This window comes from Trichomycterus rosablanca, chromosome 5 (genome assembly GCF_030014385.1).
Source record: "Trichomycterus rosablanca isolate fTriRos1 chromosome 5, fTriRos1.hap1, whole genome shotgun sequence".
NCBI lineage: Eukaryota > Metazoa > Chordata > Actinopteri > Siluriformes > Trichomycteridae > Trichomycterus > Trichomycterus rosablanca.
In genome coordinates this window covers 5,032,055-5,056,777 of record NC_085992.1, presented here as the reverse complement: position 1 = coordinate 5,056,777, position 24,723 = coordinate 5,032,055, and the positions used below count along the sequence as shown (strand labels likewise).

At 44.7% G+C, this 24,723-nt stretch overlaps 2 protein-coding genes across 3 annotated transcripts in view; one reads left to right on the top strand and one right to left on the bottom strand.

The window, feature by feature from the left end:
- kat6b (K(lysine) acetyltransferase 6B) overlaps nt 1–15,672 on the top strand; it is a 63,139-nt gene extending 47,467 nt beyond the window's left edge. The window contains exons 10-17 of the mRNA XM_062995559.1: nt 630–771; nt 2,614–2,775; nt 2,991–3,084; nt 6,093–6,324; nt 6,562–6,715; nt 9,731–9,949; nt 11,039–11,336; nt 11,738–15,672. Of these exons, the coding sequence (XP_062851629.1) occupies nt 630–771; nt 2,614–2,775; nt 2,991–3,084; nt 6,093–6,324; nt 6,562–6,715; nt 9,731–9,949; nt 11,039–11,336; nt 11,738–14,433 (3,997 nt within the window). The 3' untranslated portion in view covers nt 14,434–15,672. The remainder of the gene's footprint in view (nt 1–629; nt 772–2,613; nt 2,776–2,990; nt 3,085–6,092; nt 6,325–6,561; nt 6,716–9,730; nt 9,950–11,038; nt 11,337–11,737) is intronic.
- LOC134314811 (dual specificity phosphatase 29-like) lies at nt 15,665–22,566 on the bottom strand. 2 transcript variants are annotated; one of them, XR_010012427.1, is made up of 5 exons: nt 22,093–22,566; nt 21,259–21,440; nt 18,712–18,935; nt 17,073–17,449; nt 15,665–15,804 (listed from the first exon to the last, which is right to left on the bottom strand). XR_010012427.1 is itself a non-coding variant. In XM_062995560.1 (4 exons), the coding sequence occupies exons 1-4, from the start codon at nt 22,093–22,095 to the stop codon at nt 17,241–17,243; spliced, it is 618 nt and encodes a 205-aa protein (XP_062851630.1). In that variant the 5' UTR covers nt 22,096–22,566; the 3' UTR covers nt 16,528–17,240. The 2 variants fall into 2 exon arrangements, 1 of the variants encoding a protein (XP_062851630.1); XM_062995560.1 differs by lacking the exon at nt 15,665–15,804 and having other exon boundaries at nt 16,528–17,449.
- Between the last annotated feature and the right edge of the window lie 2,157 nt (nt 22,567–24,723).

The following is a 24,723-nucleotide window of genomic DNA, read 5'->3' as shown; positions in this document are numbered from 1 at the left end:
GGTGGTAGATCATTCTCAGCACTGCAGTGACACTGACATGGTGGTGGTGTGTTAGTGTGTGTTGTGCTGCTGGAGTTTTTAAATACCGTGTCCACTCACTGTCCACTCTGTTAGACACTCCTACCTAGTCGGTCCACCTTGTAGATGTAAAGTCAGAGACGATCGCTCATCTATTGCTGCTGTTTGAGTCGGTCATCTTCTAGACCTTCATCAGTGGTCACAGGACGCTGCCCACGGGGCGCTGTTGACTGGATGTTTTTTTGGTTGGTGGAATATTCTCAGTCCAGCAGTGACTTATCCACTCATACCAGCACAACACACACTAACACACCACCACCATGTCAGTGTCACTGCAGTGCTTAGAATAATCCTTCACCCAAGTAATACCTGCTCTGTAGTGGTCCTGTGGGGGTCCTGACCATTGAAGAACAGCATGAAAAGAGGCTAACAAAGCATGCAGAGAAACAGATGGACTACAGTCAGTAATTGTAGAACTACAAAGATCTCCTAAATGGTAAGTGGAGGTGATAAAATGGACAATGAGTGTAGAAACAAGGAGGTGGTTTTAATGTTATGGCTGATCACCTGAAAGAATCTACAATATTAAAACGCTGGCTGATTTTTTACAGACTACAGAAACTCTATCTGTGCGAGTTCTGTCTCAAGTACATGAAAAACCAGGACGTTCTGCAAAGACATTCGAAGAAGTGCGGCTGGTTTCACCCTCCGGCTAACGAGATCTACAGGAAAGATAACCTGTCTGTGTTCGAGGTCAGTTGCGCGTTTGCAGTCGCGGTTGCGGCCTCTTGCGTGCATGCATTTTAATTCGATCAAATCAGCGTTTGCCGTGTTGCCTGCAGAACTAGACTGAAATCCATGACTGAGTGTCTAAGAGGTCAAGAATGTGGGTGCGAGCGTGACCTATGTGCATTATCCTTCTGGCTTATGTTTAATGTTAATCAAACCATTTGGGATGCAGAAAACTGTTTGAACGTGGATTAATCCATCGACTCCTGCAGGGTTCTGTATATGTAGCGCTCTAGGATTTGCTGTCTGCTTTTAGAATAGAACATTTTAAGCATTTAAAAGCCTAAATGAATTCAAATTCAGCCTGTATACTTTTTATAAATCTCTGTCTACATCAGATCCTTTCAGATTCAGAGATTTGATACGAATCTGAACTAAATCTAACATTATTAAGCCAGATCTACTTTAATGGAATGCTTTTGATAGTTTATCTGTATACACTATATTGCCAAAAGTATTCGCTCGTCTGCCTTCACACACATGAACTTGAGTGACTCCCATTCTTAATCCATAAGGTTTAATATGATGTCGCCACCCTTTGCAGCTATAACAGCTTCAACTCTCCTGGGAAGGCTTTCCACAAGGTTTAGGAGTGTGTTTATGGGAATTTTTAACCATTCTTTTAGAAGCGCATTTGTGAGGTCAGACACTGATGCTGGACGAGAAGGCCCGGCTCACAGTCTCCGCTCTAATTCATCCCAAAGGTGTTCTGTCGGGTTGAGGTGCAGGCCAGTCAAGTCCTTCCACACCAAACTGGCTCATCCACGTCTTCATGGACCTTGTGCTTTGTGCACTGGTGCGCGGTCGTGTTGGAACAGGAAGGGGCCATCCCCGAACTGTTTCCTCAAAGTTGGGAGCATTAAATTGTCCAAAATCTCTTGGTATGCTGAAGCATTAAGAGTTCCTTTCACTGGAACTAAGGGGCCGAGCCCGACTCCTGATAAACACCCCCACACCATAATCCCCCTCCACCACACTTTACACTCGGCACAATACAGTCAGACAGGTACCGTTCCCCCGGCAACCGCCAAACCCAGACTCGTCCATCGGATCGCCAGACGGAGAAGCGTGATTCGTCACTCCCGAGAACATGTCTGCACTGCTCTAGAGTCCAGTGGCGGCGTGCTTTACACCACTGCATCCGACGCTTTGCATTACGCTCTGTGACGTGAGGCTTGGATGCAGCTGCTCGGCCATGGAAACCCGTTCCATGAAGCTCTACACGCTGTTCTTGAGCTCATCTGAAGGCCACATGAAGTTCGGAGGTCTGTAGCGCTCGACTCTGCAGAAAGTTGGCGACCTCTGCGCACTATGTGCCTCAGCATCCGCTGACCCGCTCTGTCGTTTTACGTGGCCTAACACTTTGGCTGAGTTGCTGTTGTTCCCAATCGCTGTTGACTGTGGAATATTTAGTAGCGAGGAAATTTAACGACTGGACTTGTTGCACAGGTGGCATCCTATCACGGTACCACGCTGAAATTCACTGAGCTCCTGAGAGCGACCCGTTCTTTCACTAATGTTTGTAGAAGCAGTCTGCATGCCTAGGTGCTCGGTTTTATACACCTGTGGCCACGGAAGTGATTGGAACACCTGAATTCAATTATTTGGATGCGTGAGTGAATACTTTTGGCAATATAGAGCATCTATCTATCTGTCAATCTATCTATCTTTAAAGCAGAGATTTGATACAAATCTGAACTAAATCTAACAGATTTTTAGGACAGATCTACATTAATGGAATGCTTTTGATAGTTCCGCCCTGTCCTAGTGATTATTTATCCTTTATTCATTTTCTTTCCTATTCAGGTCGATGGAAACGTGAGCAAAATCTTCTGCCAGAACCTGTGTTTGCTTGCAAAGCTTTTTCTGGACCATAAGACGCTGTACTACGACGTGGAGCCGTTCCTTTTCTACGTCCTTACTCGGAATGATGAGAAGGGCTGCCATATTGTAGGATACTTCTCCAAGGTGCTTCAATTTCCTTGTTTTAAATGATAACACGGAAGAAAATGTAATACAGATTCCAGTCTGCAGCATCCTGTCTGATGTCGTCCGTCCAGCTTTTAGTGAAGCTGAGAACAGTGGCGGTGTTTGTTTGCTTTAGTCGAGGACAGCAGCGTGTGCACTAAATTGCCTGCGTTGGCACTAATCTGACACACACTCTCTGTTTCCTCCTCCCTCAGGAAAAGCTTAGCCAGCAGAAGTACAATGTGTCCTGTATAATGATCATGCCCCAATACCAAAGGCAAGGATTCGGGAGGTTCCTCATTGATTTCAGTAAGTTTTCCTTCGTCTCTGAGTTGCTTGAACTATTAGTAGCTTTTACACAAGTTATAAGGGATTCATATGTTAATTGTTGCTCTGTGTGTGGTGTTACTGGGCGTGGTTATTCTAATATCAGAGTATTATTACCGGTCATATTTCAACTGGAAAAAGCATTATAAAATTAAATAAAGACATGCTTGGAATACTACACCAAGCTACAGTCATGTACTAAGCTGGTCAGATAGGATCTTGTAATGCTCCTCATTTGTCTTCTATAGGGAAACATCAAACTCATTTAATCTAATATTAGATATTTTTGAGGCACCCAGGTGGCGCAGCGTGATATTCTGCTAGCACACCAGCGCCGAGATTCTAAACTCCTCTGTTTGAAATTCGGCGTTGCCACCGGTCGGCTGGGCGCCATCCAGCGGGCATAATTGGCAGTGCCTGCAGCAGATACTAATTGGCCACCGTATCTGCAGGGTGGGGGCCGGACTGTGTGTGGGTGGGATTTTCATACGCTGTGTAAGGACCCTGATTGAAGGAAGAGACGCCTGTGCAGAATGCAGGGGCGAGAAGAGGAGGGCTGTGCACGTGTCGGAAGAGGCGTGTACATTGACGTGCTCTCCTCGGACGCATTTGGGTATCCCTCAGCAGCGGAAGACAATCGAGTGTGTTAAATCGGGAGGATATATTTGTTATAAATATTTTAGTATTTTCTCCTTCCCTTTCACACATGAATCTTCACTTGGGCATTTACTGGCAATTTACCACATGTCTTATAGTTATTTTAAATTCCTCTATGTTTTAGTTGAAGTGGACAGAGAAAAAATTACAGAGGTGCTTGAATGGCACAGTGGTCCCTGGTGAGGTTCTCCACAGGATCAGAAGTTGAGGCCCGAAAGAAAATGTACCTTATTGACGCTGCAGCAGTGTGCCCTTCTCGGCCAGCGTGGGTGTCATGCATGCAGCAGTATTTGCGAGTGCAGTTAGGATTCAGATCAGTCTTCATTGGATCCTAGGGTGTTTTCACATGTGCATTTTTCAGTCAGTTTCAATCAGACTCATGTTTGTTTTCCTCCTCGGTGTGATTTGTTTGGGAAGGTGTGAACACATGAATCAGACGTGATTACTGTTGTATTTGTGGGCCGAAACGATGGCATAGAGACCCTTGACGTGCGGTGGCCTCGTCCAGTCCCAAACGAGTTGTGATGTTTGTGGTGAGAACGTGTTCTGACCTTGATTCGACCCAGCTGGCTGTCATTCTCAATATAAGCTCCATTCTTCTGCTCAGTGGTCTAAAGGCAGGACTAGAAGTGAATCTGACATTCTGCTGATGTTTAGGCTGGTATACACCGATCAGCCATAACATTAAAACCACCTCCTTGTTTCTACACTCACTGTCCATTTTATCAGCTCCACTTACCATATAGAAGCACTTTGTAGTTGTACAATTACTGACTGTAGTCCATCTATTTCTCTACATACATACAGGACCACCACAGAGCAGGTATTATTTAGGTAGTGGATCATTCTCAGCACTGCAGTGATACTGACATGGTGGTGGTGTGTTAGTGTGTGTTGTGCTGGTATGAGTGGATCAGACACAGCAGCGCTGCTGGAGTTTTTAAATACCGTGTCCACTCACTGTCCACTCTATTAGACACTCCTACCTAGTCGGTCCACCTTGTAGATGTAAAGTCAGAGACGATCGCGTCTTCTAGACCTTCATCAGTGGTCACAGGACGCTGCCCACGGGGCGCTGTTGGCTGGATATTTTAGGTTGGTGGACTATTCTCAGTCCAGCAGTGACAGTGAGGTGTTTAAAAACTCCAGCAGCGCTGCTGTGTCTGATCCACTCATACCAGCACAACACACACTAACACACCACCACCATGTCAGTGTCACTGCAGTGCTGAGAATGATCCACCATCTAAATAATACCTGCTCTGTGGTGGTCCTGTGGGGGTCCTGACCATTGAAGAACAGTTTGAAAGAGGACTAACAAAGCATGCAGAGAAACAGATGGACTACAGTCAGTAATTGTAGAACTACAAAGTGCTTCTGTATGGTAAGTGGAGCTGATAAAATGGACAGCGTGTGAAGAAACAAGGAGGTGGTTTTAATGTTATGGCTGATCGGTGTATAAACAAATGCCGTCTATGCCGTTGCTGTATGTTTAATTGCATTGAAATATGCGGGTCCAAAACACTCTGGTTTTTCTCTGTTTGGTAAATATGCTAGCCCACCAGTGCTGAGATCTCATGCTCTCAAGTTCGAATCTCAGCTCTGTTACCTGCCGTCCGGGTACCTACACAGACATAAAATTGACACGCATGTTGGAGGCGCCATGTGGTTGATTATGACTAGAATAGGAGAGTCGAACCAAACAGACAGACTGTAGGTATGAAAAGCCCTTAGAAGCAGCAGAAGTTGTGATTTATTGATGTCAAGAACAAGCAGGATTTCTTTAAGTGTTCCCTATTAGTTCCTTCCTGCCCTTTATACTCATTCCTGGTGGCTGAGGATCAAGCTTAAGTGCGAGCGTTCCTCCCTGATGGATGCATTAATGAAGTTGATGCCTGTTAATAAAAGTGTGCCTGGTGAGTGCTGCGCTCTCTAATCATGGCTAAAGCGGCTCTTTAAACGGACTCATTTCTCTTTGTTGTGTAGTAATCACAGCCTAGCACTTCATACAGAGCTGGTTCAGGGGAGCTTTCTTCTCTCTAAAGGACCGGCATTGTGTCCCCGATCTCCTGTTCGGTTGCGCCTCACAGCATGCGTCAGAGTGCCTGCAGGAGGCTGAAGAGTGGTCTCTCCGGGCTGCCTTTTTAGACGCGAGTCTTTTAAACATCAGAGGCTTCGAGGATAAAAATGACGATTCATCCGTGCCTCTGAGATTTCATAAAGATCTGTCCCGTCACCGCAAACAAGACAAATGAAAGCTGCCACTCATCTACTCTGACAGCGGATTTTCTCTGTTTGTTTGGGTTCTTTAACGCTCTGCTTTCTCCTGCCAGGTTACTTACTCTCCAGGAAGGAGGGCCAGGCCGGCTCCCCAGAGAAGCCTCTATCAGATCTGGGTCGTCTGTCCTACTTGGCTTATTGGAAAAGTGTCATACTAGAGTACCTGCACAATCACCCGGATAAGAGCGTGAGCATCAGGGGAATGAGCAAAGCCACGGGCATGTGTCCACACGACATCGCCACCACACTCCAGCAGCTCAACATGATTGATGTGCAGGATGGCAGGTTGGTCGTGCTCCCGTGCTGTCACATTCACAAACCATTTCTGACAGGCTCCCTCATCTATAGAGCGTGTCATTTCACCATGTGACACATCAGTAGTGTTTTACTAGCCTGGCAAAGCTGTACTCAGTGGCACACGCGCTCTTATTAGCGCCACACAGACTGCCCTGACTGTACAGTGTCTGCTTTTCTGTGGTTATACTGTAGCTTCTTACTGTTTCTCCCCTCTTACTCGTACAGATTTGTGATACTTCGAAAGAATCACTTGATCCAGAATCATATTGCACAGCTGAGAGAGCAGCCACGCCTTTATGAGCTCGATCCTGACCGTCTCAACTGGACTCCTCCTAAATTAGTCCACAGAAACCCAACCCAGCAGAGGACCCGGTCAGAGGTGGGTGCTTCACCTTTTGTTATTCTTCTGTTACTTGGCCTGGATTGGGTTCTGGTGAAAGACAGACAGACAGAAAGACGGACAGAGACAGAAAGACAAACGGGCAGAGACAGACGGAGACACACGCACAGACACACACAGAGACAGAAGGACAGAGACAGACAGACAGAGAGACAGACAGACCGATAGACAGAAAGACCGAAACAAAGACACACACACACACACAGACAGGCAGAGACAGACAGACGAGACACAGAGACAGACAGACACTCGGACACACACACACACAGAAAGACAGACACAGAGAGATACAGAGAGACAGACAGACAGAAAGACAGATACAGACAGGCAGAGACAGACAGACAGGCAGAGACAGAAAGACACACAATCACACAGACAGAGAACGACAGACAAAGACAGGCAGACAATCACACAGACAGACAGAGACAGAAAGACAGACAGACAGAGACACGCGCACAGACAAATGAGACACAAAGACAGAAACACAGGCAGAAAGACACAATCAGACAGACAGAGACAGACAGACAGACAGACAGACAGACAGACAGACAGACACGCGCACAGACAAATGAGACACAAAGACAGAAACACAGGCAGAAAGACACAATCAGACAGACAGAGACAGACAGACACACACAGACAGAGACACGGACAGACAGCATGAACACAGCATACTGTTGTAATCTAAATAATAAAAGAAAAACATTTATTTTGTCCACAAATTACATATTAAATTAAGTTTTGCACAGCAAGGTATTTACTACAGTATTAACTAGTGTGTAAACACAGCATTGCTGCGGTCGTTATTTCACCGACTAATTAGTGTGGTAGTATTTGGTTGGCATGCAGTCGTTTGCCTTTGAAGTAAAACATTATTTGCTTTTTGCAACCATAAAACCCCCTAAATTCAAAAATTACCAATGAAGTCACCCAAGAGATGCTGTCAGTTAAGTGTTTGTGGGAGGGAAGGTCGGACAGGTGCCCTCCCGCCGCTTTGGAACTGGTCTGGGAAGGGGTGAGGTTCACATGGAGCTTAGTATGTCTCTTCATCAATGTTACAGCTCTGTGTGGGGAACCCAACACTGACAGGTGATCGATGCGGGTGCAGATTGGACAGAGGTGTGTGTTCAGGCTCCCCGTGATCCAGGGAAAAAAACACAACATAATATTTATATGAAGGTTTAATATAATGAAGATAATGAAATAATCTTAATAAGATTAAATAATCTTAACTGGTGCACACACCGGAGTTTTCTTATTCTGTTCATGTAAATATTTATTGTAGTTCATGTGAAGCGATAATTCAGGAGGGATGTAATGTGTTTAACCTGCTTTTGCATAACCACACAGCCTGAGTCTTTAAGAAAATGTCATAACACCCCCCCTCCACACACACACACACACACACACACACACACACACACACACACAACCCTCTCTGAAACACATTTAGAACTATAAGCACAAGATGTCCACGCTGTGTGTGACCTGCTGCAGCACATCTCTGTGTATCTCTTCATTTGCCTGCAAGTGAAGTTATTTTTAACTGCTGCTCAGCCTCCTGAGTGACCCAAATCAAATCTCTGCATTAACGCCACCGTCCCATGAAATGACATTTTCACGGTTGTGCTGTACTTTCTTTTTTTAATTATTATTATTTTAGATCAGTGGCCAATCATAAGTCAGTGTTTCTGCTACAAATGTGCTGGTGCTGGCTTTATTGCTGCACTGAAATGAAAAGATATCAGCATAAAAACACGTTATATTTTTACTGTTTGGGTCCTGATTGGCATTTCCTGATGTCTTTATACACTCTGTGTCATTCCATATGAATTGTAGAGTTTCTACAAGATATTTAGTTAGGGATGTCCTAATAATAAGAGTAATAATAAGATTTTTAATCTACATGCTTGTGTTTTGATTGAAAGTGCAGCGAAGATCAGTTATATCTAGGGATGTAACGATGCACCACAAGACAGTTAACATGTATAATAAATCGATATTCACTTTAAACAGCAGAGGGCGCTGGCACTATTCACCTCGCCTGGTTGACATCACTACAGGGTTGCCAGGTTCGAAATTTTCCAGCCAAATTTATTTATGTGAGGATACGTTCTTTATTTGTATTATTCATTTATGTATTCATTTCATTTCAGTTTTATTTTACACAAAAGGGGAAATGTGCAGCATTGTTTTGCATAGTTTGTAGCTACCTCAAAAATAAAAGGGCCTTCATTATTTAGATAAATAAAAGATAAGCACAAATACAGTATTGATTTTATTTTTTTAAAGAGAAATAAAAGGAAACTTTGTCATCATTTGTCTTCAATTTCATTTTGTTTAAAAAATCGGGGAAAAATCGTATCGTGAACCCGGTATCGTGAATCACATCATGGGTAGAGTCCCTAGTTATATCATAAGAGCTACTCGAACCAACCGTTCTTTCAGTCACTGTTGCAGTACATTATTGTGACACATTCATGGAGCGTACATACACTATGGACAAAAGTATTGGGACACCCCTTCTAAGCATTGAATTTGTGTGTTTCAGCCACAACAATTGCAATGTAAATATGTAAATAAAAAGACATGCTATCAAATATGTAGCAACAGTTTAAGGAAGGTCCTTTCCTGTTCCAGTATGACTGTGCCCCTGTTCACAAAGCAAGCTCTATAAAAACATGAAAATTAGCTGGATTTAAAGAAACTCCAGACCTCACTGAACAGCTTTGGAATGAACTGGAACATCAGTTGAGGATTTCTTGACCAACACCAGTGCACATGCATTTTTGGCTGAATGGGCACAAATTCCCACAGACATACTTCAAAGTCTTGTAAGAAGCCTTCTCACATAGAGCTCACTCTATTTTATGATCAGGTGTCCAGATACTTTTGTCCAAGTAGTGTAAGCAATGTTTTGTAACTTGAAGAAGCGATTCCTGCTGCAATATAAATAACCAGGCTAATGCTTCATCTCGTATTTCACATAAACAGCCCGGGGACCTTAACGATGACAGTGCCTTAACCACTGAGAGAGCTTCACGAGTGTCGAGCAGCAGAATACCTCCTCTAACCAAGTGTAAAAAACACACCAGACGGCCCCCGGAGCCGACCATGAGCACCACTGAGAGGGACTCGAAAATCAGCGATGATAGCAGCAGTGATGACGATACTTCAGTCCGGTCCCAGTCTGTACCTGGTCTTAAGCAAAAGGTAAGAGAGCGTTCACTTGGGATTTGGCATTTTGCAAGACTCTGTGTTCATCTTTGCTGTTGGTCAATACATTGTCTTGTATTAACTCTTTAATGGTTTTACTTCCTTTAAATCTAAATAATGGGGTGACAATTGGCTGTTTAAATAATCGTGTTTGTTCTACTCCTTGGGTGATGTGTGTTAAACTCAAATATAGGGAGTAGGCCCCTTCCTAAAGCTCCTTTGGTGTTTTTAGGTTGGTTGGTTCTCCCTCCCCACAACATCTCAACTTTTGATACACGTTAATAAATATTTATATATATGTGAGGGTCTAGTTACAAAAAACAGTGAAGTTAATAAGTCACAACAATAAAATCTTGATTTCTACATGCACATCAAAGTGGATTTATAAATGACTTTTGTTTTAATCAGCATTTCACATGCTGTCCAGACTTTTCTGGAACTCTAGTTAGCTTATGAAATTATAGCCTGACCTTTCATTCGAATCTGGCTCGGCAGTATAGACCGACTGCGTGACTGTGATGACTGTGTCCTTATTAAAACAAAGCTCTGTTTCATGCGATGTTAAGATATTTGCAGTAGGATTAACAAACCCCAGAATGTCTCCTGAGAGTCAGCCAAATCCAGTAAAGAATACGTTGTGAGGGACCTGTGGTCAGCCCGGTCCTGCATGCCCTCATTTGGGGTTTCGTGCTGGCAGAGCTTTCCAAATAAATGGCCTGAGGCTCAGATGTTGCGGTACGAGTGATGGGGCTTTGAATTGAGATCATGAGGCAGGCCATTCAGAGTGTGGTCACCTTCCCCTATGTTTAGCGTCATTCTTAACGGCGTGCGTCTCATCCAAACCTCCAACTTTTGGTTTAGAGGGCAGTCGGGACATTCTCACCAAAATCCACTCTTCTGAAAACTGTTTTGTCTAACAGACTTTGCGTTTAGCTTTCACTCGAATGCATTTTGGTTGTGGTTGATTCGTAAGGTGTTTGTGATAAACTGTTGCTTTAGTAAAGGTGGTTGTTTTGCTGAAATGCTGCTCTTTTCCCTCTTGTCTATAAACAATAAAACTCATCTGAGATGTGTTTATTTTTCCAGAGAGCAGGCCTTCTGCGGAAGAAAAGAGGTCGCAGGAAAGTGCGCATCAACAGCAGCGTGACCACAGAAACCATCTCGGAGAGGACGGAGGTGCTGGACGAGCCGTTCGAGAACTCCGATGCGGAGACGCCCGTGTCGCAGCAGGGCCGCTCCGTCAGGAGGAAGCACAGTGAGGACGAGGAGGAGGAGCTGGAGGAAGAGGCCACGAGAAGAGTTGTGCGCCGGCCTGGCAGACCAAGGAAAAGGGAGAGAAAAGATGACAATCACTCTAATCACCAGGAAGAATTGAAATTGGAAGGTAATGTCAATGAAAATGTGCAGTAAATGCATTCTGGTTAAGCTTGGGACAGTGGTGGCCTAGTGGGTAGAGCTTTGGGCTATCAACCGGAAGATTGGGGGTTCAAATCCAGGCTCTGCTATGCAGCCACTGTTGGGTCCTTGAGCAAGGCCCTTAACCCTGTCTGCTCCAGGGGCGCCGTACGATGGCTGACCCTGCGCTCTGACCCTGGCTTTCAAACAAGCTGGGATATGCGAAGAAAGAATTTAATTGTACTGTACATCTGTATATGTATATAGGATAAATAAAGTATATCTATCTATCTATCTATCTATCTATCTATCTATCTATCTATCTATCTATCTATCTATCTATCTTATTGCATATTGCATTTAATAATTTGCTTCTTCTTATTTTCACAGACCTCACAGATGACATGAAGAAAGACAATCCAAGACCTGTTAAACGGAAAAAAGGCTGGCCCAAAGGGGTGAAGCGAGGGCCCCCTAAATGGAGATTAAAGAAAGAAAGAAAGATGGGCTTCAAGCTCAACCTTTACACGCCTCCCGAGACCCCCATGGTCACTGCAGAGCCAGAACCGGAGGAGGACCAGCTGGACAGTCCAATGTCCGTTCCTGAAGACCCCGAGCCATGCATAGAACCCGAGCCTGTCGATCCACAGCTGCCCACTTCAGCGTCAGACGCACTTAGCATTGACCTGAAGGAAGACGGCGAAGAACACGTGGAAGACCAGCCCTCAGATAAACCCGATTCTGTACCTAATTCTCCTTTGGAGGCTGTCAGTAGGACACCTGTTTCAGATCCTTTAGAACATGAACAGTCGCCTGAAAATCCAGAGCAGGACAGGGATCAGGAACCCGATGAACCGGAGCAGGAGCGTACAGAAGTCCAGGCCCCTGACGAGCGGGACTATGAGGAGGAAGAGGACGAAGAGCAGGAATCCGCTCACGTGGACGATCACGACGCAGACGACGAGGACGACGGCCACGCTGATTCTGCTAACAAGAGGAAAGAGGATCCTGCACCCGCTCCTGAAAAAGAGCCAACGGATGACCCAGAGACCGTACCGGACCTCGGTAACGATGAGAAGGAAGAAGATCCTCCTGTGCAGTGTTCAGGAGAGCAGGTCTCTGATAGCAGCCTCGCTGGCCCGGACACCCAGGACAACCCGGCGGATTCGGACCATCAGCCCGACTCCGAATCGGACGAGGAAGAGGAGGAGGAGGAGGAGGAGGCTGAAGAGGGCGAGGTGGAGAGCAGTCAGAACGTCGAAGGATGTAAAGATGCTGGTCCTTTGACGCCCGCGATAAAGGAGGACCAGAGTTTGTGTCCGGAGCTGGACATGGAAACCGCCCAGGCGGTTCGGTCCTTAACTCAGGATGCTGATCAAGAACGGCAATTCCAGGACTGCGTGGAAACCCAGGAGGCCTGCCGCACCCTGCAGAGGTACGTCCACGTGGACCAGAGTCCGCAAATGACTCCGGTCGACGACTGCCAGCAGTCGGACCACAGCAGCCCACTGTCCTCGGTTCACTCCCACCCCAGCCTGTCCGTGCGGTCGGTCAACAGCCCGGCCGTGTCCATCCTGGAGAGCAGCTACACCCAGATCAGCCCGGACCACGGCGCCATTTCCGTCCACTCGCTCCATAACAACATGGAGACGAGTCCGATGATGGACGTCCCCTCCGTGTCCGACCACTCCCAGCAGGTCGTGGACAGCGGCTTCAGTGACCTCGGCAGCATCGAGAGCACCACCGAGAACTACGAGAACCCCAGCAGCTACGACTCCACGCTAGGCGGCAGCATTTGCGGCACGGGCGCCAGCGCCGGCGCCTCCTCCCAGAGCAGCTGTTCCTATGGCAACCTCTCCTCCGGTGGCAGCCACGGGCAGAGCAGCTGTGCCGTGTCCCAGCAGATGGCCGGCACCGTGGTGAACAATACCGGTGCCTGCAGCATGCTCCAGCAGAACAGCATGAGCTCGCCACAGGGCTGCAGTGTCAAATCTCCACAAGGCTGCGTACCAGAAAGGCAGCCCGGGCACGGTCACGCTCACGGCCCGGTGCACGGCCCGGTGCACGGGCACGGACACAACCACGGGCATCATCACAACCACAACCACCACCATCACCACCCCTCACACCAACACCAACATCATCAGCACCACCAGCAACCTCTGACTCACTGCTCCATGCCTGGTAGCTATCCTCCACCCATGCAACTCCCTGACCTTCCCGAATCGAACAACCCCTCCACAAATCTGAATCTTTATGAGAGGATGGGTCAGGGCGAGTATGGGGGCGGGCACTACGGACAGCCCTCTGCAACCTTCAGCCTGGCCAAGCTCCAGCAGCTTACCAATACCTTCATTGACCACTCTCTGCCCTTCAGCCACTCGGCGTCTCACCCCATCACGTCTTACTCCAACAACAGCGGCTCCCTGTCCTCGCACCTCGGCCCTCACAACCCCACGCTGGTGTCCTTATCCCAGCCTCCGCACGCGGGCGGCGGCCCACAGACTCAGGCCGCCATGACTCCCCCGCCCAACATGACCCCTCCGCCCATGATGGTGCAGCGCAACATGGGCACGCCCAACGTGAACCTGCCGTCCTCTCAGAGACTGCAGAGGCAAATCCCGCCCAAGACTCAACACCATCATGCGGTCACGATCCGCTCCAAATCCGCCCCGCTGACGCACCACCAGCAGCAGATGTACGGCAGGAGTCCGCAGCCCGTGACCATGCAGGCGCCGAGCAGGACTCTGGCCATGGCGCCCCGCATGAACATGGGCGTGAACCTCATGCCCGCGCCCGCATACAACGTCAACTCCATGAACGTGAACATGCCGCTTAACGCGATGAATACGTACAGGGTGACCCAACCCATGATGAACGGGGGCTACCACAGCAGCACAACGTACATGAACCAGTCTCCGCAGTACTCTATGCAGATGGGCATGATGGGTACTCAGCCTTACCCACAACAGCCCATGCAGGCCCCACCCCACGGCAATATGATGTACAGTCCAGCGGGTCACCACGGTTACGTGAACAATGGCATGTCCAAACCACCGTTAAACGGGCCTTACATGAGACGATAATCGCCGAGGACCCCCCGGAGGTCCTCTATAGGTCAAAATATCAAAGTCAGATGGATGACTTGAGGTAGTTCTTGTGTTTTATCGTTCGCTTTTATGGATTTGTTTTTTCTGAAAACCAGCACTTGGTAAGAATGCAAAAAAAGTTGTGTTTAATGGCTAATCTTTAGCTTTTTTTTCCCTATTTATGGGAAGCCTTACATCATCAGAATAAAATGTAACGTTTAATGTAAATCTCAAACTGCACTGCAGTTGAATAATTGCTTTGCTTTCTTTTGGACTTGCTTTATCGAACCTTTAAATGTGCCTGCATTGTATGCCTTTTCCACGTACCCGTTTAGCAATCGCAAGTTTCTGTTCGAGTCCGTACTCATGCCTTCATATTATTTAAATTATTTTTTTATATTTTTTTAAGTGTAAGGTGAAATTAGCATGCTAATATGTATGTTAGTGACAGTGCATCAAGGTAGTACTGTACAGTGTTGTGCTTAAAAGCAAGCGGTTTTATAATAAACGTATGGCCTTTGTTAGGTTTCCCTCTATGGAAGGGAAAAAAAAAAAAAGAAAGAAATCAAATTCTATTTTTGTTGTTTCTAATATGGAAAAGATTTTAAACATCGTCGTGTTTTTCGGCTGTTCGGCTTTGAAGGTTCTCTTGCTAATTGTGAATAATTTGTTACTTTTTAACACCTTTCTTTACCTGAGGCAGCTTTCTGTTTTTATACAAACTAAAGCAATTTCAGACGAGACATAGAGACGTCAATGTCAGTATTTGTACATTTAGATTAATTCAATCAAGTGAAGGAAGTGCAAAAAAAGGAAAGAAAAAACAAACAAAAAGAAGCAGTTTTTACAGTGCACAGGGAGTTTAGAAAACTGTCGATTTACTCCAAAGTTGGTCTTTTAAGAAATGCCTTTAAACATGCATTTTCATTCCACATGTAAATTTCTATCTTATTCTTATAAGACATCTGATTTATATTTTACTGAAATGTAGAGCGCTAGCCTTGTTAATAGACGAAACAGACGGCATGTATAAAGAGAAATGGTATCAGTGTCTTTGTATAGCTTATTTTGTAGCCTTTGTACCTGTACAGAATGGCAGTTTGATGTAAGAGGGATATCCTGACTGTACTAATTAATGAAACGACAGTCCTGTATTTATGAGTTCCATTTTTAGTCAGTCACTTAATGCTGTACATTTTAGCAGAAAAATAAATTATGAGCCACTGACAGCCTGAATCTGGAGTCATTTTCTTCTTTTTTTGCTGTAAGAGTCTCGTAAACCAGTTTATTCAGTTTTGTTCTCACAGTGTTTGGGACGTCGACATGGACACACAGCAGCTCTACAGAAATCCAACCCAGAGTCTAAACCTGTATTTAAAAAGAAAGTAAATCTCAAATAGGTCGTTTACAGTTTTGTTTTTTTATTATGTAGACTTGAATCTGCAGCTTTAATCGCTTATGGGTTTGTTTGTAAACCTCATGGGATGCACTGCGACCCTGACTAGGTCAAAGCGATGGTGAAACAGACAGTGCTGAAATGGTAACGTATCTATTAAAATGGACAAGTGGTTGCATCTAACTGAAAGTAACACGGGTAACTGCTTACATATTTCATTATGCACCTTGGTACAGCTTTAAAAATGTTAAATAACCTGCTAATATGCTACTTTGCAAATCACTGCAAATATGCCGCTATTGCTCACTCGGCCAAACGGAATAGGTCACAGTTGTCGAACCCCATTCTTTGTGTGCAGCAAACTGTTTATGTTTGGATGGGATTCTAATTCAAGAGTTTCAGATCTTAGCGATAATGGGCGAGCACATCCATAGCTACGCCACCCATGCACCCTTGTTCTACATTTGTAATATCACTTCGAGTTGCTGATTTAATGAATAATTTTACAAAAATACACCTAAAGTGTACACCTTATGTTATTCATAATATGTATTATGTCGTCTTCTATTGTAAGAGCTGTGGTCATTTTAATCTAATCTGAGTACAAACGTTAAAAATGAGACTATAGGCCTTAAATGGCCCGTGCAACGCTAGAAAATAAGAATCTCAAAGTAGTTTTGCAGAGGTGTGTTTTCTTTGCATTGTATTATAAAATATTATTCATTTTATATATACTGTATATTTCATTTATTTGAAGTTACCTTTTGGTTTGAGATGTACATTTTTGCAAACACATGACCACATGTGGACACTTCTCCTTAGCTTGTTGGACACCTCAATTAAAAAATTGGGCAGTAAAATAGAGTTGCCATGTCGCCTTTATAGCCATGACACACTTCTATGGAAGCATTCCACAAGATTTTGGAGTATGGTCATTCAGTAGACAAAGCATTCGTAAGGTCAGGCACTGGTGTTTGGATGGAGGAGGCCTGGCTTACAATTGATGGTCCAGTTTATCACAGGTTTCTAATGAGGTTATGGTCAGAGGGTCTGTGGTCACTGGGCTTTTCCAACACTAAACTCACCAAATCATGTTTTTTTATTAATCTTGCTTTTTGCATGTGGACAGTGTCATGCTGGAACAGGTAAGGACCTTTCCCAAGTTGGAAGTGCATAATGTTTTTGGGTGTGGGTGAGTGGGTGAAATACACAGGCTCAGTAATTAGAGGGGTGCACAAACCTTTAGCCATGTAGTGTATGTGGTGCTGACTTAGATCCTGGAAACAAGCCTGCATCAACTCCAGCACTGTGTAAGTAAATATAAATAAAGATCTTGCACGTCATTAACCCAAAATAATGGAATAGTTTGAGCCAGAATTACGTGGCTTGTGGGAAGTCATTGGCGATGTTATTGGAGTTTCTGGGTTTTTTGCTGTTGTAGTTGAACGTCCAGCTCTCTAAGCTGCTTCAAAAATCCTCTGTTGGGTAAAATGCAGCGTCGTTCCTTCACGTGTTCAATTGCATCGACAACCGTCATGTTCTTGTAGATCATTAAATACGCCAAAAACAAAGTAGCTGATCGACTTCGTCCCATCACACAGTGCACCAACAGTTTACCTGTGGGGGCGGGAAGGGGGGGGGGGGATATATGTGTAAAAAAATTTCCAGGTTTTTGGTCATTTTCAGGTAAGTTACAGACTAGCTGAGGTTTAATCCTGGCTAGCAGACTTAATAAATTTGTCAAAGATAGCTATCAATCAGTATTGAAATTGTTTTATAGCATGTTTTTGATATAATAAATTATCGCCAAACCTAAAAAAAAAAAAAAAAGCATTCAGCTGAACCTTATCCAAAGCAACAACATATTTTTTACTAACCTTGCTACATTCTAAACTGCATTAAGCTACTAAACAATGAATGCATTTTGGAGCTCTGAATTTTGATAATTACTAGCTAAATAATAAACACTATCTTCAACTGGTCCTGGAGAGGTCTGAGTGTTAGTATTAAATTTAATAGCATTTTATTCTCAATGATTTATTAAATAGTAGTTAAACATGTCTCAGTAAACTAAAAACACAACTTATGTATGTTAGCACTGAGATTAAGCAGGCTAACCAATTAGCAATGGTATTTACTTAAGTATCAGAAGCTTAGGCTACTATTTAGATAGACAGCCTGCTTTCATGCTGTTCTCTAATGGTCAGGACCACCACAGAGCAGGTATTATTTATGTGGTGGATCATTCTCAGCACTGCAGTGACACCGACATGGTGGTGGTGTGTTAGTGTGTGTTGTGCTGGTATGAGTGGATCAGACACAGCAGTGCTGCTGGAGTTTTTAAATACCGTGTCCACTCACTGTCCACTCTATTAGACACTCCTACCTAGTTGGTCCACCTCGTAGATATTAAAGTCAGAGACGATCGCTCATCTATTGCTGCTGTTTGAGTCGGTCATCTTCTAGACCTGCATCAGTGGTCACAGGACGCTGCCCACGGGGCGCTGTTGGCTGGATGTTTTTGGTTGGTGGACTATTCTCAGTCCAGCAGTGACAGTGAGGTGTTTAAAAACTCCAGCAGCGCTGCTGTGTCTGATCCACTCATACCAGCACAACACACACTAACACACCACCACCATGTCAGTGTCCCTGCAGTGCTGAGAATGATCCACCACCTAAATAATACCTGCTCTGTGGTGGTCCTGTGGGTCCTGACCATTGAAAAACAGGGTGAAAGGGGGCTAACAAAGCATGCAGAGAAACAGATGGACTACAGTCAGTAATTGTAGAACTACAAAGTGCTTCTATATGGTAAGTGGAGCTGATAAAATGGACAGTGAGTGTAGAAACATGATTCAATGATCTCTCTCTTTACTCACTCTCTGGATTGCTAAGCGCCCGGTCAATAAATTGAGCCGCAGGGTAGAAAAACTGGTTGAGGTTAAAAGTTGGAACGTCTTCTGCCTCCACGCCGTAGTAATCGATGTTCATGCCGCTGTAGTAACCTGGACCTGTGGAGACGTTGTTCCATATTCCCTCAGCTGCGTTCAGTATGTGCGTTAGTCCCATCTTCAGCAGGTTGGCACACTCGAGTGCTGTCTTTCTGTAAGGGAATATAACCAGTTGGTTATGGCTATTTAGGAGGACTTTAGGACACTCATATATTTTAGCACCACTTCTAAAAGACCTCATTAGTTATTAGTTTCACCCATTAAATGTAGTTTTCTGCCACCTCTTTGTGTACAATGTACATTTACGTTTTTAGCATCTAACAGACGTTCTTATCCAGAGCGACTTGTTTCCACAGTGTCAAACCAGCATGGAATAATACCACCTACTTTAAAGATTCTTCTGTTTGAGGACTTCAGGGTTCTTCTGTTTAGGCTTTTGAACCACACAGATCTTCTGCATTAATTTATTCATTCATTGTCTGTTTTACCACTGCTTTATTCTGGTCAGGGTCACAGTGGGTCTGATTCATTGGGCAATAGAACACACATCTAGGACAATTTTTAGTACTTCCTGATAGCCTGACTGAATGTCTTTGGACTTGTGGGAGAAAACTGGAACACCTGTAGGACATCCACATAGACGAAAGGGGGAACATGCAAACTCCACACAGAAAGGACCCGGTCCTGGTCTACCAGGTCCTTCTTGATGTGAGGCGACAGCGCTACCCACTGTGCCACCATGCCGCCTCTTCTCCCCGAGTCATACTTTAATGTTGTAGCTTATACAGAGCTTTAACTTGGAGGGCAGCACAGTGGCTAAGTGAGTAGCACTGTCACCTCACAGCAAGAAGGTCCTAGGTACGATCCCCAGGTGGGGCTGTCCGGGTCCTTTCTGTGTGGAGTTTGCATGTTCTCCCCGTGTCTGCGTGGGTTTCCTCCGGGAGCTCCGGTTTCCTCCCACAGTCTAAAGACATGCAAGTGAGATTTACTGGAGACACTAAATTGTCCATGACTGTGTTCGATATAATCTTGTGAACTGATGAATCTTGTGTAATGAGTAACTACCGTTCCTGTCATGAATGTAACCAAAGTGTAAAACATGACGTTAAAATCCTAATAAACAAACAAACAGTTAGAGCCTAGTGGTTAAGGTACTGGAGTAGTAATCGAAAGCTCTCTGTTTCAAGCCCCACCACTGCCAGTTTGCCACTGTTGGGCCCTTAGGCAAGGCCCTTAACCCACAATTGCTTAGATTAATATACTGTTACAGTACTATGTGGATGAAACTGTCTGCTAAATGCCTAAAATGTAAATGTAGGACATTTTTAGTAGCTTCAGTTGGCCTGACTGAATATCTTCGGACTTGTGGGAAGAAACTGGAACATCCGGAGGAAACCCACACAGACACAGAGAGAACTCCTGGGCTCCCAACTGGGGAATCAAACCCAGACCCCTCTTAACATGAGGCGACAGCACTACCCACTGTGCCACCATGCCGCCTCTTCTCCCCGATTCATTCTTTGATCTTCTAGCTTATATACTGTAGAGCTTTAACTTTAACTACTGATGGCCATCTGCTCTGAGGTTTGAATTCTGACACTCAGTACGCTGCCAGGCGGCACGGTGGCTCGGTGGGTAGCACTGTCGCCTCACAGCAGGAAGGTCCTGGGTTTGATTCTCAGTCTGCATGGGTTTCCTCCGGGAGCTTCGGTTTCCTCCCACAGTCCAAAAACATGCAGTCAGGTTAATTGGAGACACTGAATTGCCCTATAGGTGAATGGGTGTGTGTATGTGTGTCTGCCCTGTGATGGACTGGCACCCCGTCCAGGGTGTTACTGTGTGCCTTGCGCCCATTGAAAAGCTGGACCCTGATTGGATAAGCGGTTAAGAAAGTGAGTGAGTACGCTGCCATACCTGCTGTTTTTATTCAGCATTTAAGGTGGCAGCAGTGGCACAGGTGGTTGTAATGATGCACAACTCCTGCAACCTAGGTTTGAAACTTTTAGCTATTGTCAGTTGTCTACCAGTGCAATATAAGGGTTAACAGAAGCACCTGTTTTTCAGTTAGGTAACTTTCTGTAGATAAATCTGAACTTTATAAAGATGGTGTGTTAATAAAATCAGACAAGCAGAGAGAAAAGAAGCTAATGGAGCAGGTCTAATTGTGGTTAGACAGTCATCAAGAACAAAGCAAGTGGGATTTGTTAAGGCTTTTAGGTAAATTAATACTGATTTTCATGATTGCTGTCTATTATTTTTTCATATTACACATTCACGCGCCAGACAAGTTGACAATAGAAATCCATTTAGCGAGAATGAAGCGGGCTTGCTGATTGTGCAGTCAGGTGTACACGCTCACAAGCGCTAAAGAGATTAATCATTTTCTTTTCTAATGAAGTCTTAAGGTTCATCCTGAGTGTCCTGAATTTAATTAACCAAAAAAATCAACTCAGCTGTTTTACTGATCTCGCTTACTCATCACCGATGTAGACGCCAGGCCAGACCTCGTTGACGTGGGTGTACGCGGCCGCTGTACCTCGCCAGAACAGTTTCTCCAGCTCAAACACTCTGGGAGTGGTGTAGTCAGTGTCTGCATCGTTCTGCACCGGTGTGTGAGTGTTCTTTATTTTACTCATGTTCGACTCAGAAGCTATCACCTGCAGACAGAACAATAATAACAAGGATCAATTTATCATAACTGTTTTTTTTATTATTATTATTTTTAATGCATTTTCTCCCTTTTTCTCCCTTTTAGCGCATCCAATTGCCCGATTGCGTCATGGTACCTCTCCACCAATGCTTATCCCCGCTCTGATTGAGGAGATCAAAGCTAATCCACGCCCCCTCCGACACGTGGGCAGCAGCCGTATGCATCTTGTCACCTACACTTGACGAGTGCATATGCGGATCAGCACTGTGTACGGAGAGACACACCCTGATCAGCGCACTCTTTCCTCGTCTCTGTGCAGGCGCCATCAATCAGCCAGCAGAGGTTGTAGTTGCATTAGTTATGAGAGAGTCCCTACCCAGCTTAATATCCCACCCCTGTATGAACAACAAGCCAATCGTTGTTCATGTGGCTGCTAAGCCCAGCCGGCAGGCAGAGCTGAGATTTAATACAATGTATTTGAGATCCCAGCTCTGGTTCCAGCATGTGTTTTACCGCTGCGCCACCTGAGCGGCCATCATAACTGTTTTATTTCGTTGTTTTTTTGTTTTTTTTACTAGTCTATGTATGGTGAGCACAGTGTCCAACTTCTGTATTTTCCAAATCTTGCTTGGTGGTATGTTAAGGACTACTGTACTTACCATTACAATGCTTTGTAAGAAAAGGTGGCACTGTCAGAGCAGGAGGGTCCTGAGTTTGATTCCCAGATGGGGCGGTCCAGGTCCTTTCTGTGTGGAGTTTGCATGTTCTCTCCGTGTCTGTGTGGGTTTCCTCCAGGAACTCTGGTTTCCTTCCACAGTCCAAAGACGTGCAAGTGAGGTGAATTGTAGATACAAAATTGTCCATGACTGTGTTTGATATTAAAACTTTAAACTGATGAATCTTGTGTAAGGGTGGCACGGTGGCTCGGTGGGTAGCACTGTCGCCTCACAGCAAGAAGGTCCTGGGTCTGTGTCCTTTCTGTGTGGAGTTTGCATGTTCTCCCTGTGTCTGCGTGGGTTTCCTCCAGGAACTCCTATTTCCTCCCACAGTCCAAAAACATGCAGTCAGGTTAATTGGAGACACTGAATTGCCCTGTGTGTGTGTGAGTGTGTGAGTGTGTGAGTGTGTGAGTGTGTGAGTGTGTGAGTGTGTGAGTGTGTGAGTGTGTGAGTGTGTGAGTGTGTGTCTCCTAAATCCTAATAAATAAACTTTGGAGAGCATGTGTTAGATATATCCTTGAGTAGCTGTTAATATACTAAATTCTAGTATGCACTTTTAAGCCAAAACATTAGGACCACCTGCCTAATATGCTGTCAAAACAGCTCTGACCTGCAAAGACGAGGAGTCTGAATCTAAAAAATTTTAATTATTATTTCAAGATAATCTATTAGTTGGATGTATCTGCCTAGAACTCACAAATCAAACATTTCTACTGTAAATATATGGAATTTATGTAGTTGTGTATAATATATTATATAATATATTAATATGATGTTGCAACTTTCCAAATTTCTGTAAAAGAGAACACCTGGCCCTACCTTGCTCACAGTTATGCAATAATTGCATTAATACTGACCAAAAACAGGACAATTAAAGTGCTTACCTTCACCACTTGTTGTCTGCACACAGAGAGAGGACGCTGCTAAAGTCTGGTCATTCCAAAACAGACACCAGAGCCTAAATGATATTTATAGTCCATTAATCTATGAGCTTTTCCTGTAGCAGAATTCAAGAGGGGGGGGGGGGGAGCCTATCCCAGCTTTTCAATGGCCACAAGGCACACAGTAACACCCTGACAGTCCAGGGCTCCAGTCCATTGCAAGGCAGACACACACTCATACACACACCCATTCACCTATAACGCAATTCTAGTGTTTCCAATTAGTTCCAGTTAGTTGTTCTGGTATGAGTGGATCAGACACAGCAGTGCTTTAAATACAGTGTCCACTCCCTGTCCACTCTATTAGACACTCCTACCTAGTTGGTCCACCTTGTAGATGTAAAGTCAGAGACGATCGCTCATCTATTGCTGCTGTTTGAGTCGGTCATCTTCTAGACCTTCATCAGTGGTCACAGGACGCTGCCCACGGGGCTCTGTTGGCTGGATATATTTGGTTGGTCGACTATTCTCAGTAACTATATGGTAAGTGGAGCTGATAAAATGGACAGTGAGTGTAGAAACAAGGAGGTGGTTTTAATGTTATGGCTGATCAGTGTATATATAAACTCTAAGACAAGTATACTATTGAGCTGTAATGTTGATTCACTTTAAAATAATAAATTTTACATTAGAATTATGACTAATTTTGAGCACTTAAGGATGTAAGAAGGTCAGAAAATCATTTGCTCGTGCTGACTGCAGCATTATTGTGGTACCAGTAGCTCCAGATGATTAGGTTCTATAATTAGAAGTTACAGCGAGCGCAGAGTACATTAAGTGTACTAAACACGGATAAGGAACATTTGCCGTATAGATATGCGCTGTAAGCAGCCATCACATACACAACATAGTTTGTTTTACACCTGGTTGAGAATCAAGACAGTGTTTAGCTGAGCACTTAGTACTGAATATCATGCGCTGTGCACAAGAAGCGGTGGTCCAGCTATCAATTCTCAGAGCTCCAAGCAACAGTAGTTTAATGAGATACCAATTTCAAATGGCAGTAAAGTTAATCAATCATATCTTCTCTCTGAATGTTTGGGCTGGGCTTGTTATCATTAACTTCATGACAAGTTCCCCTCGCTGTGCCATCTGTAGTATGAGGGCACGATTATCATACATTTTGAGTCTCCACATTCCTTTAAAGTGCCCCCAAAGCTCGTGGGATGACTCAAAACATACAGATGACCTGTTTTATTACTCTTCACAGTGAAACCTACAGAGTGCCAGTACGAAAGATGTATTCTTTGAAGGCGTTAGGGTGTAGTGATAACTTCAGAATGAAACCCAGCCATCATTTATTATTAATAAACCTATAATAAATGTACAGTATATAAAACTGTATAAAAATATATGGATTGCTGCCAGCATTTTTATTATTTTAGTGTAAAACAGAGCACAGCAGGAAGGTCCTGGGTTAGATTGTGTGTAGTTTGCATGTTCTCCCCGTGTCGGCATGGGTTTCCTCCCGCAATTTGCCCTTAGATGTGTGTGTTAAGATGTGAGTGTGTTTGTGTGCCCTGTGATGGAGTGGCGCCCTGTCCAGGGTGTTTCTGTGTGCCTTGCACCCTTTGAGAGCTGGTAAGGGCTCCAGACGCTGTCCTCAGACAAGCAAGCTTTTGGGTTAGAT

Bases quoted from the DNA above. Each gene is read 5' to 3' on its own strand.
- LOC134314811 (XM_062995560.1), bottom strand. The intron at 18,936-21,258 runs GTAAGCGAGATC...ATTCCCTTACAG, and splicing joins GGCGTCTACATCGGTGATGA to AAAGACAGCACTCGAGTGTG. The intron at 17,450-18,711 runs GTGAGTAAAGAG...CCGCCCCCACAG, and splicing joins GGCGCTTAGCAATCCAGAGA to GTAAACTGTTGGTGCACTGT.